Genomic DNA, 12,443 nt, shown 5'->3' with positions numbered 1-12,443 from the left:
TGCCCCTCACTCCCAGCCCCCCGCCAAGCCCTGCCAGTGCCCCTGGCTCCCAACTTACAACCCTCTTCCCCCTCCTCAATACCCTCCACTCCCAACCCACAGCCCTACCCACTCCCGCCCTGCAACTGCCTCCCCTCCCCCCAATGCCTCTTCCCCCCCCTCCCCGCACCCCAGCAAGCCCTCTCAGTCTCTGTGAGTTAATTTAATCTTTTTTTTTTGTCTTTTTTGGAAGTATTTTTTTTTTTTTTTACATTTACAAAATAATTTTTTTTTCTTCTTTTTCCTCCTTCCTTTGTTGCCCTCGGTTGGGGGAGGGGGAGGTGGGACTCAGCACCATAAAAGGATATGGGGGGGAAGAGGGGATGGACGACGAGACCCCAAAACTCAATACAAAAAGGGGGCGCTTCCGGCCCAGCACACAGGAAACCGCCGGCACCGCCCCCCCTCCCTCCCCGGCACCGTGGCCAATAAATAGAGGATTCAGTACAAAATAGGGACGTATAAATTAAAGGGGGGGGTGGGAAGGGTGGGAGAGCCCGGAGCCCCCCCCCCAGAGCCTGCCGGGAGAGCGTGGCCCCAGCACCCAGCCCGCCATGCAAGGCGGGCCACAGATAGCCCCGCTCGTGCAAAACAAAAAGACCCCTGTCCTCGTGCAACACACAAGGGGAGGGGGGATGCAACACTCGCACAAGGGCCCTGGGCCGTGCCAGCCCATGGGCAGTGCACGAGAGGGGAGCATGCACCAGCACTGTGCGTACAAGGGCAGCTCAAACAGAAACGGTCACCCCTCAGTGGCGTGCAGCAAAGGAGTTGGGGCCTCAGCCCTTGTGCGAGAGGCATGTCCTGCGGAAGAAACCCGTATGTTTGGCGGTGATTGGTTGGTTGGGTTTTTTTGCGTGATTTCCGGAGAAAAAAGTTTAAAAGAAAGACGACAAATGAGAAGGCCCCTCCCCCGCCCCCCCTCCCTCCCAGCCCCCATTTTCAGGGGGAAAATCAGTCATTTCATTTTTGTGGGTTTTTTCCTTTAAAATCCCCCCCTGAAAAAAATATCTGAATATTAAAAAAGCCCCACCCCCACCCCCCAAATGTCATGAATAAATTAACAGTGTTGAGGAGGTGGGTCCATAGTCCCAGGCCGCCAGCTGATTGGCTTCTTGGGGCATGAGGCCCGGCCCCCTGCCCGCCTGGCCCGTGGCGAGTGGCTGCGTCCTCTGGCTCCACCCTGCCTGTCATGGATTGGCCGGAGCAGGTCCCGGTGTAAACAAGAGGTGATCGGCGATTGGCCGCCGGGCCGGGGGGCGGCGCCGGGCCCCTCCAGCAGGGTGTGGTAGCTGCTGCAGGGGCTGATTCCATCTGCCCAGAGCCCCTGGGCAGAGTATGGCTCATCTGGAGCTGGATGATCCAGCCTGAGGGAGGGAGGGAAGGGGGAGGCAAAGGGTTAATAGGACCCAGGAGATCTGGCAAGGCCCAGCCCCCCCCCCCAAGCCTTCTTTCCAGGCAGCAAGTGGAAGTGGACCCTACGGCATGGAGGGAACCCAGGCATCCAGTCTGGGCTGCCAACACCGACAATCAGTAAAGCCACCTGAAATCACGTGTTTGTAAAAAAACATCAGATCCGTCCACAGAAAGCAGCAGCCCTGAGAGGGGGCAGAGAAGCACCTGGAGGTGGAGGGAAGGGGTCTAAGCAGAAGCCAGGCCATGAACTGTCCATGAACTTCCTGGCACTGCCATACCTCCTTGCAGAATGGATGTAATGGCAGGGCTGGGGGAGTGTGGGGAGAAGCAGAAGATGGGGGGGGTCTGCACCATGGTGGGGAACAGTAGGGTGCTAGGGCACCCCAGCAGCAACACAAGGAGAAACCGCTGCTGCAGCCATCCCCCAAATACTTTTTTTTTTTTTTTACTGACACAAACTTTTTACTGATCAAAAAATATTTTTTTTTGTATTAACAGTTGTTCAAAATCGCTGTGGAAGCCGAGAATGCTCAGCTCACAGAAAAGGTGCTGAAGAGGGACCATGACATCAGGCTGCCCCTAGGGGAAAGGCTGCCCTAGAGAAGAAGGGAAGGTGGCAGAGCAATGGCTTCCAGGAGCAGCAGAGTAAATTTAAGGTGGAGATCTGGAAACCTTTCTTTGCTGTCGGAGCAGGGGGCAGCGAGATAGATGCCCAGGGGAGTTGGGGACTCTCCATCGCTGGAAGGGTTCAAAGAGAGGTTGAATGAACCCTGGGCAGGTGTCATCTAGGTGTAGCTAGGCCTAGGGGAATTGTAGACTCTCCATCAGTGGATGGTTTCAAGAAGAGGTTGAACAGTCACTGGTTGGGGGTGATCTAGGCGTAGCAAAGCCTGTTTGGCTACAGGGGCTTCCCAGTTGTCTGGGCTTTGAGGGTTGCCCCCGCCCTTCCTTTCTGTTCCATGTTTTTAAGCATTCCTGGGAAGCATCGGGTGTTGGTTGCAGCCCAGGCTGCTGGTGTCAACTGGGCTGTGCCGATTCTCTGGCTAAGAGCAAAGCCTGAGGGTCCTGGCTGGCGGGCCTTGGTCCTCTGCCCAGGGACAGACCAGCATCATATTTGAGGTCAGGAAGGAATTTCCCCCCATGGTCACATTGGCACAGACTAGGGGTTGGGTACTGCCTTCCTGTACAGCAGGGGGCACAGCCTCTACCTGGGATCTCGAGTGTCTTATTCATAGCAGTAGGACGTTGGCAGCTGCAGTCCCCCGGCTTCCCCCGTGGCAAGTTTGGGCGTAATGTCCTACATTGTGTCTGGCTTGATGGTCATCTGATGTAGAGTTTAGATTCTGGATTGTCTAGGACAGTTTGAACAGGACTCATCCTGCCTTGAGCAGGGGTTGGACTAAAGGTGACCTCTGGGAGGTCCCTCCCAGCCCTACTTCTCTATAATTTCTATGCAAACCCGTTCTGTGTCATGGACACCCGGGGCCTGGGCAACAATCATTGTGTCAAACATATGTCAATAGAAAAAACACATCAGTAAAAAATATGTCAGTAAAGAAAAAGAAAACCCAACCAAAAAAACCCAAACATCAGTAAAAAAAAGTTTGGTTCCAAAAAAGTTGCAGATTACTGGTAATGATTAGAAAAAAACAAGTTTTGAAGTTGGCAACAGGCCTCCCAGTTTCCCTTTCCCCTCGCTCCAGCTCGCCCTGAAAGAATCCAGGCATCCAGGCTCCCAGCCCCACTCCCCTCAAGCAGCATCCTGCCGCCCGCACGCACCAGGGTGAAGCTATCATAGATGTGCATGAGCTCCTCAGTCTTGTACTGCTCTAGCACCACGACGCCGTGGAGGGAGGCGCTGCGGCGCCGGGCGCAGGCCTCACAATGCACCAGGTACGTGTTGCGGCTCCCGGCTTCGCTTGTCACCAGCAGGATGTTGAACACCTCCACCTGCGGGGGAGGGGGACATGTCAGCCTGATCCGGGTGACTGGGCTCCCCCTTCTCTTATTCCCCTCTCCCCCCGCACCAGCAGGAAGAGAACGCAGGCATTCAGGAGTCTCCCTGGTCCAACCCCCTAGATCCCCTCCCACAGCTGGGAGAGAACTCAGGTGTCTGGGCTCATCCTGCTGCAGTCCACCAGGCCTTGCTCTCCTCTGGAGCTGGAGGGAACCTAGGCGTCTGGGCTACCAGCCCTGCCCACTCCCACACCCAGTCTTTTCTGTGGGCCTGGGGTCCCATGCGGTAATCACAAGCATCATGGTACAGTGCCCCCTCCTCCCCCCCAAAAGCAGGGGAGAACCCAAGCGTCTGGGCTGTGTCCATGTTCCATCCATGATGTTCCCACATGCACCTGCCCCATCAGCTGCCTCCAAAAGCCCCAGGTGCTGAAGTCCATGATTCCATCCATGGCCTGTTTCACCAAGTCACAAACATCATGTCTTCATGGCCCATCATGTGGCCTGGGGTGGATGCCACCCATGTCCCGCCTGGGTTTGGCCCACACATCTGCTGTGGCCTCATGGCAGGCGCCCAGCCGTATACTGCCCTCAGTGGGGCCCAGAGATCAGTCCACTTTCTGCCCAGTCATGGCTCACAGAGGACACCTTCGTATCTTCTGCTTGGAGTTGATCAGTAGATCCTCAACTACGTATTGCCCATGCATGGTGGTCTGGACAAGGACCAACCCCCCGGCCCATCATCTTCCCTGAGCCGGTTATGAAAAGGGCACCCACATGTGTATCATCATGGTACAGAACAGAACACACAGGTATCTTCTGCCCATGCATGGCCTATGTGAGGATGCCCATGTCCCTTCCACCCCAATGTGACCTGCTCACTTATGACCACAGCGTGGCCTACAGGAAGATGCTCATGTATCTTCTGCTTGGGTGTGGCCGGAGAGGACGCCCACACATGTTCTGCTATGGCACATGATGGAGAACACACGTCCTTCTCAAACATGGCCAGAGAGGACACCCGCACGTGTTCTACCATGGTGCACAACAGAGAACACATGCATATAGTCTTCTCAGACACGGCCGGAGAAGATGCCTGTGCATGTTCTGCCCCAGTGCAGAATGGACAACACGCATGTTTCTTTTGCTCAGATGTAGCCTGGGGCTCCTCTGCCCATCTCCTGCCTAGCTCCAAGTCACGGGATGATGCCCATGTGACTCCTGCCCTGACATTACCCAGAAAAGGATGTCCACATGTCACATGGCTGGTGTGTGCCCCACCATGTGTTGCCTGGAGGAGATCACCTGCCCACTGTCTGCCTTGGCGTAGCCGGGGAGAAGGACACCCACATGTGTACTGCCATGATGCCAAATGGAGAATGCACATGTCTTCTACCTAGGAGTGGAGGCCCACACGTCTTCCACCCCAGTGTGGCCTGGAGCAGATAACGTCCTGCATATGACCATAGCATGGCCCTTGTCTTCTGCCCCAATGCAGCTGGAGAGTGGACGCCCACACGTGGTTAGTATAAGAACACTCATGAGTCTTCTGTGCTGGTGTGGGGAACGAGAGGGCATGTGCGTCTTCTGCTTGGCCACATGCCTGGCTGGTTAATAGCTATGTCATGGCCTGGCCCATGCATCTTCTGATCTGGGAACTGTCACCCGTGTGTGCTGCTGTGGGGCACAGTGCCCATCTTCTGCCTCTGACTGGCCCTGGAGGGGATGCGTCAGTATCTTCCTCCCTGACGTGGCTGGTGGAAGTGCCCAACTACGTGCTGCCTCGGCAGGGGGACCAACTTGTCCTGCCCCCATGTGGCTAGACAGTGCATCTCCAGTGGCGTGGTCTAGAGAACACCTGTGCATTGTCTGGCCTCACGAGGTCTTTCCCCGTGTATCTCTTGCCTTCGTGGCCTTCAAGAGTATTCCCACATGTCTTCAGCCCTGGCATGGCCTCTCCCATGTGTCTTCAATCCTGGCATGGCCTTTGAGCACCCACGCGTCTTCTGCCCTGACGTGGCCTTTGAGAGAGCACCCACGTGTCTCCTGTATCTCTGGCTCTAGCGTGGCCTTTTGCGAGAACTGTGCATCTCCTTCCCTGGTGTAGTTTTTCCCCATGTATCTCTTGCCTTCGTGGCCTTTGAGAGAACACTGCGCATCTCCTGCATCAATGTGGCCTTTCTCTGTGTATCTGTGGCCCCAGGGTGGCATTTGAGATAACTCCTGCGCATCTCCTGCCCTGATGTGGCCTTTCCCAGTATATCTCTGGCGTGGTCTTTTGAGAGGACTCCCGCATATCTCCTGCCTTGATGTGCCTTTGAGAGAGCACCCCCGTGTCTTCTGCCTTGATGTGGCCTTTTCCCATTCATCTCTGGTGTGGCCTTCAAGAAAGCATCCACTTGTCTCCTGCCCTGGCATGGTCTTTGAGAGAACACCCATGGGTCTCCTGCCCTGACGTGGCCTCTCTCGTGTATCTGGCTCTGATGTGGCCTTCAAGAGAGCACCCAAGCGTCTCCTGCCCTGACGTGGCCTTTTCTCATGTATTTCTGGCTTTGACGTGGCCTTTGAGAGAACTCCCACACATCTCCTGCCCTGACATGGCCTCGGAGCCGCTGAATACTTACGGTTTGTGGCTTTTAACCCCTTACGACCCCTCTCCTTATCACCGGCCCAGAAGGCGGCCGCGGCCCCCGGCTGGAGGGGGGACAAGGAAGTGTTTCACATGTCAAACAAGTCCCACACGCCACAGTGGACAGGGCCACGGAGGGTGGAGGGGAAAAAGAGCGGGGTGGGGACGCGGCTGCCCAGGGGGGCTGTGCAGGGCCAAGGCACAGAAAGAGGTGCAGGAGGGGTCGCCGCAGCCAGCGGAGGACAGGCTACGTGGTCGCCTCCACGGACAGGTCTACGGAAACTGGATTCGGAAGAGGCAGAGCCATCGAGGGGACGGCTTTCTGCCCCACCCCATGTAGCAAAGCAGCCCCCAGGACACCAGGGCTGAGGGAAAGCCCCTCCCCTGTCTCCCTCCCATGGTGAGCTGGGCCATGGGGCCTTGCCCCTGGCCCTGGGGCGGAACTCACGTCACACTCGTTGCAGTAGTAGGCTGGCTCATCCTTCACGCGGCCCTGGTAGGCGATCTTCTTGCCCGCCCGCAGTAGTCCTTCGCGCTGCACCTGGCAGTGCTTGATCGACTGCATGAGACAGTACCTGGGAAGGTGAGGAATGGACATGGGGGCATGAGCTGGGGGACAAGACCAGCTGGGCACCCCATTCCCCTCCCCTTGGCAACAGGGACAGGGCAGGGGAGATAAGGGGTGGAGAGTGGGTTGGATAGGGGGAGGATGGTGGGGTATTTGGGGGGATAGTTAAAGGGTGGGTGGTTGGGGTAGTTAGGGGTGTAACATGCGGGGGCAGATGGAGGTAGTTAAGGGTTGGATAGGGTGTACTTGGGTGGATGGTACTTGGGGGACGGATGTGGGTAGTTATGGAGGTAGATGATGGGGTAGATAGGGAATGGATGGGCGGTAGTTAGGGAATTGGATGAGGGGGTAGTTAGATGGATGGGGAGTTGTTAGGGAAGTGGATAGGGGTAGTTATGGGGTGGGGGACTCGTGAGCACCACCCGCAGCCTGGATCCCCTGGAGCCCCCACTGCCCCTCTCCAGACCCCTGCCCTGCTTTCACCTAGCAGGACCCCCTGCTCCCCTACACCTCCACAGCTCCCTCCCAATCCCATACATCTCCACTTGCCCCCCCTACTCCCTTTGCTGGGGCGGGAGGCATGGGGCCCAGCACGCACTTGATCATCCGATAGAGGTCGGGGTCACTGATCTTGACGGTGCGGGCGACATTCCACGAGACATGGATCATGGGCACGATGGATTTGACGTTCTTCACCTCGTTCCACTCATAGCGCTCCAGCGCCAGCTGGTACTGGTAGGCTGGGGGGAGGCAGGGCATGGGGGTAAAATTCCTGCAGGCCAGCCCCACACAGATTGGGGCACCTCCAGACTCGCTGCTGTCACAAGTGTTCCATAATTCCAGCCTGACCTCTGAGGGTGTCTGGGTGCTCCAGGCCCCTCCCCTGCTCCATGACCCCGGCCTCACCTGTGAGGGGCCCGACGTTCCAGGCAATGTTGTTGCACCAACCGGTGGCCTGCACCCAGTGCACAGTGCCGGCATTGATCCACACCAGGTCCCCAGGCCGCTGCACAAAACGGTACACGGGGATGTTGGCCTGGTACAGGTCCTCCAGGATGGGCCACCACGAACCCGTGAGGTAGTCCACACTGTGCCTGCAGGAGGTAGAGGCAAGGAAAGATCAGGTCAGCGGGGTATGGGTGGTGGGGGGGACAAGGCTGATGTCCCGTGTCTGTGGGAGGCAGAGACAAGGAGAAGACAAGTTGGTTGGGTAAGGGCAGTGGTAGAGGTGGACATGACTGGGGTATGGGTGGTGTTGGGGGGACACGGCTGGTGGCTGCAGGAGGTGGAGGCAAGGAGAGGGCAGGTCAGCGGGGTATGGGTAGCGGTGGGGGCACATGGCTGGGGTACAAGCAATGTGAGGGGGGACACAGCTGCTGCAACAGGCAGAGGCAAGAAGCGGGCAGATCAGCAGGGTATGGGTGGTGTTGGGGGTGGGGGGGCATGGCTGGTGCCCTGTGCTTGCAGGAAGTAGAGGCAAGGAGAGAGGAGGTCAGTGGAGAATGGGTGCGTCAATGGGGTATGGGCAGTAGAAGGGTGGCTGGTGCTACATGTTCGCGGGAACCAGAGGCAAGGAGGGCTGGTCCAGGTGGTTGGGGGGTACACTGGGGTACAGGTGTTGGGGGGGGGGCATGGCTGGTGCCCTGTGCCTGTGGGAGGCAGAGGCAAGGCAAGGGTGGGTCAGCGGGGTACAGGCACGGGGAGGCACAGACAGTGCCAGTGCCTGCAGGCCCAGCCTCACCGGTCACAGAAGGCGCTGATGGTCTGCCAATAGTGCTCGTGCACCGCGAACCACTCACAGTCACCCGGCCCAATATTGATGTTCACGGAGCAGAAGTTGTTGTTCTCCTGGTGGCCTGTTGGGGGTGGGGGGGATTAGGGGCAGCCAGACCTGCTCCCTTATCCCTCCTGGTCTCCCTACCCCTCCTGCCCCTGGAGCTCTGAGCCTCTGCACTACTCCACCCACAGACAAATGCCTCAGTTGCTGCACTTGTCTTGCATTGCCCTGCCCCCTCCAAGAGTTCCCCTGCTGGCCGCAAATGACAGCCCCCAATTAGACGCTGGTGCAACTAAGGGCAAAGATGGGTACTTGCTCACCTGGGGTACGGCTGCCGGGCACCTTCATGTAGAGCTGCACTGTGTTCATGCCAAGGATGGTATGGCCCACATGGCTCAGCATATTCCCCGTTGATGACACACGCATGAAGGCCGGCAGCTTCAGCAGCTCCTGCAGCTGTGGCTTCCACCTGCAGGGGGTGCCGGATGGGGTGCGGGGGTCATAGTGGCCCCCAGTTCCCTGCCCCCAATCAGAGGGTCCCCCACCACAGAGGTGGGGAGCAGGAAAATCACAGCTGCCCCTTACCTTGAGGTCTGGCCACTAACCCCCTCCCCCTGAGCTTGATCTCTGCCACTCACCGTTTGGCGTCGGAAAGGTCAATGTTGGTCCCAAACTTGATGATCTGATGGGATTTCTGGTCTGGGTTGCTGGGGGGACACCAGGGGGTTAGGGGGTGATGGAAAACCCATCCCCAGAACCCCACCCTTGCCCCATGCCCTTCTCCCAATTCTCCCCCCTTGGAGGGGGTGGTACGATACCTGCCCCCTCCCAGCCCTTGTCCATGCTTGAGGTCCCCCCCTCCATCCCGGGGATGCTCCCCCATCCCCTCTCCCCCTACCTGGGGGGCGTCTCTGTGGTGCTATCAGGCTCCTCTGTCTCCTCCTCATCGCTGTCCTTCTCCTCCTGGCCCAGGACAGCATGTCAGACCCCTGGACCCAACATGCCCACTCGAGGACCCTATCAGACCCCCGACCCAACATGCCCACCCGGGGACACTATCAGACCCCCGACCCAACATGCCCACCCGGGGACGCCATCTGCTTCCCCCCCAGGAACACACCCACCCGGGGACGCCATCTGCTTCCCCCCCAGGAACACACCCACCTGGGGATGCCATCGACCTCCCCCGGACGCACCCACCTGGGGATGCCATCGACCTCCCCCGGACGCACCCACCTGGGGATGCCATCGACCTCCCCCGGACGCACCCACCTGGGGATGTCGTCTGACCCCCAAAGGGACCCCATGGGTCTCCCACCCCATAAAGGCCCCATTCACCTCCCCCCATCCGAGGGCCATGCCCTCATAGCCCCCACCCCCCACAGCGACTGTGTATCCCACCCTCTCAGAGATCCCCTCACCCTGCATAGGGAGCCCCAACCTAGCCTGGCACTGACCTGCAGGGACTCCTGGAAAGAAGAGGCCTGGTACTGGGCATATTTGGCGATGGTAGTGTGGGAGCGGCTGCTCTCACAGGGCCAGACCTGGCGGGTGCCTGAGAGGTCCCAGTTCTCATCTGAGGGCTGCTGCACCTGGGTGCGCACTTCTACCGCATGCTCCCCACTCGCCTCCACCAGCGTCTTTGTGCTGAACAAGCCCAGGTCTGGGGGTGGGGATGGGTGGGGGCCAGCGTGTGAGGGGGTAGTACCACATGACCCCAGCTCCATATCCCCCCTCCATACACAGAGTAGGGGTGCCCCCCATACCAAGGGTCTCTGCCAACGCCACTGCTGCTAACCTGCAGCCCCCAGGTCCCCCTACACCAACCTCAGCCCCAGGCTCTGGCATAAGAACTGCCATGGGGCCACACCATCCCAACAACCCCCCCACCAGACACTCACTGAGGCGTAGGGAGCCGGCCAGCCCCCGGATGACAGTGATGGGGTTCTTGGGGTCAGTGCAGAACTGAAGCAGGATGGGCGAGAAGGCATCCCGCTTGCTTTCCAGCTGGGGGGAAAGGCAGGATGAGGGTGAGAACAGGCCCCCAGAGGCTGCCCCATAGCACACTGACCCCTTGTTCCTGGGCTGTGCCTCCTTTTTCCCTTCCCTGGCCCAGCGCCCCACTGCCCATGGGCCTTTGCCAGGCCATGCCCCCTCTCTGCCCCTCTCACTCACGTAGATGCTGGGTGTGGGGGGGTTGAGCTTGTCCCGCGGCAGCTTCTCCTCCGAGTTGATGTGGGGCTTGACGGACTGGGCAGGCGATAGGTATGACTCCTTGAACTTGCCCTTTACCTTGGCGTGCCTGGGAGGGGGCAACACTGTCAGGCTGGGGGAGGGGGGCACAGACCCCCAGGGCTGGGACCTGGAGGGGGGTCCCTACAATTTACAGGAACAGAGGTGGGGCATCCCTGGTGAAGCCAAGACCCCGAGGCCCCTGCACGGTGATGGAGGGAGCCACAGATGTACCCCAGCCTGTCCCAGGGTCACAGAAAGCAGCAAGATCAGGATCAGCCCCCATCCAAAACAACCCCAACACATCCCATTACCCCAAGAGCCCCCAAACCTGCCTCAGGAAACGGGGCTGGCCACATCCTGCCAGAGTTAAAGGCACTCAGGAGGTCCCAGGCACAGGCTTTTTCTCTCACTACCCCTCATGTCCAGACTGATGTGAGCCAGGGGTAAAACTCCTCCCTGACCCCCAATTCAATGCTGGGGGGAACCCCCAAACAGGAGCAAAAGTCTCTAGCTCGGACCCTCCGGGTTTCACTGCCAACATCAGCACAACCTAGCCCTGGAGAATGGCAGAAGTCCCCGGCTCCTTTCATCTCCTCTCATACCAGAGCAAGCCAGAGAGAGGAGAACCACTCCGTTCCCTGCTGCCGGGTCATCGCCAGTCTCCAGTGGCTCTGGGCACCAGACAGGGCTTCCAACCATCCGTGAATATATGGATTGTCAGTAAAAAAAAAAGCCAAACAGGCTACAAATGCCTGTCTGTAAAAAGTATACATATACTTGAAGCTTCTATAAAAGCTTTACCACCCTCCAGTGCTTTACTACCCTGCTTGGGAGAAAAATCTTCCTAATATCCAACCACAACTTCTCTTGCTGCAGCCTAAGCCATTGCTCCTTGTTCTGTCACTGAAGAAAAGTCCAGGTCCATGCTCTTTGGAGCCACCCTTCAGGGAGGTGACGGCTGCTATCAAATCCCACTTTGGTCTGGTCTGCTCCAGACTCAATGAGCTCAGTTTAATCTGTGTTGGAGGTAGGACTCTTTGGGGGTCTTTATCAGGACTGGAGGGGATAAAGTAAGGCTGGCAGAGGGCATCAGGATATGGGGGTGAAGAGGGCACCCTTATGGGGTGAGGGCAGTACAGTATAAAACCACTGCTGGCATCAAACAGAGCTGCCAACCCGAAAATGCTATTTTTTTTTTTAATGGCAACTTTTTAACGACCAAACTTCGTTGTTTTGGGTTTCCTTTGTACTGTGGTTGCTCCTACGTTTCAATTCAACACTTCTAACAGGAGCCAAGCCTGACAGCATAGTCACATTCACATGACACAAAACCTCTGTCCATCAGGACACGTCAGGGGGAAAAAACAAACAAACTGTGCAGTCAGTAAAAAAGCATCAAAATCTTGGCTGGCAACGTGGGTGGCAGAATTCTTATCTCAATCTCTCAGAGAACTAAGGGGCTTATATCAAGCTGTATGCATAGTTGCTCCTGGATCACCCCTACCCTAGGCCCATGCAATCCCCTGTTGAACAACGGAGACCCCCACACTCCTGCCAGGCATCTATTTGGTCACCCCAGTGTCATATTTCCAAGGATGCTCTCCTGAAACCCAATCAGAACCTGCTTTAGGCTATCGGTTCCCAAGCATCTGCAAATCCCAAGGGCAGGCCAGGCTTTGGGCAGAGTCCTGCCCCCACGCCTCTCTCTCAAGCATCCCGTACATGCTGTACACAGCACCTATGAATGTGGCCCCATTTGGAGCAGGAGCATGTGGCTGGTTCAGGCTCAGACCGATGAGGGTCAGGAAGGAAATATACCCCAT

General features: G+C 57.7%; 1 protein-coding gene across 6 annotated transcripts in view; it reads right to left on the bottom strand.

Annotated features, from left to right (window-relative positions):
• Positions 1-197: 197 nt before the first annotated feature.
• The window catches only part of KDM6B (lysine demethylase 6B), a 30,814-nt gene continuing 18,568 nt past the window's right edge, over positions 198-12,443 (bottom strand). For 5 of the 6 annotated variants that reach the window (XM_090052300.1, XM_090052302.1, XM_090052303.1 and 2 more), the window contains 10 exons: positions 10,561-10,687; positions 10,287-10,392; positions 9,843-10,048; positions 9,284-9,348; positions 9,024-9,092; positions 8,706-8,854; positions 8,350-8,464; positions 7,515-7,702; positions 7,207-7,348; positions 3,263-6,615 (listed from right to left, as the gene is read on the bottom strand). In XM_090052300.1, the coding sequence (XP_089908426.1) occupies positions 6,288-6,615; positions 7,207-7,348; positions 7,515-7,702; positions 8,350-8,464; positions 8,706-8,854; positions 9,024-9,092; positions 9,284-9,348; positions 9,843-10,048; positions 10,287-10,392; positions 10,561-10,687 (1,495 nt within the window). In that variant the 3' untranslated portion in view covers positions 3,263-6,287. Of the gene's footprint in view, positions 1,407-3,234; positions 6,616-7,206; positions 7,349-7,514; positions 7,703-8,349; positions 8,465-8,705; positions 8,855-9,023; positions 9,093-9,283; positions 9,349-9,842; positions 10,049-10,286; positions 10,393-10,560; positions 10,688-12,443 lie in introns of those variants that run through there. The other variant, XM_090052301.1, reaches the window with a different exon arrangement.

This window comes from Crocodylus siamensis, chromosome 6, assembly GCF_052110815.1.
Source record: "Crocodylus siamensis isolate JL-2025a chromosome 6, ASM5211081v1, whole genome shotgun sequence".
In the NCBI taxonomy this organism is placed as follows: domain Eukaryota; kingdom Metazoa; phylum Chordata; order Crocodylia; family Crocodylidae; genus Crocodylus; species Crocodylus siamensis.
Note: the sequence above shows the minus strand (reverse complement) of the source record. Positions and strands in the feature narration are given on the sequence as shown.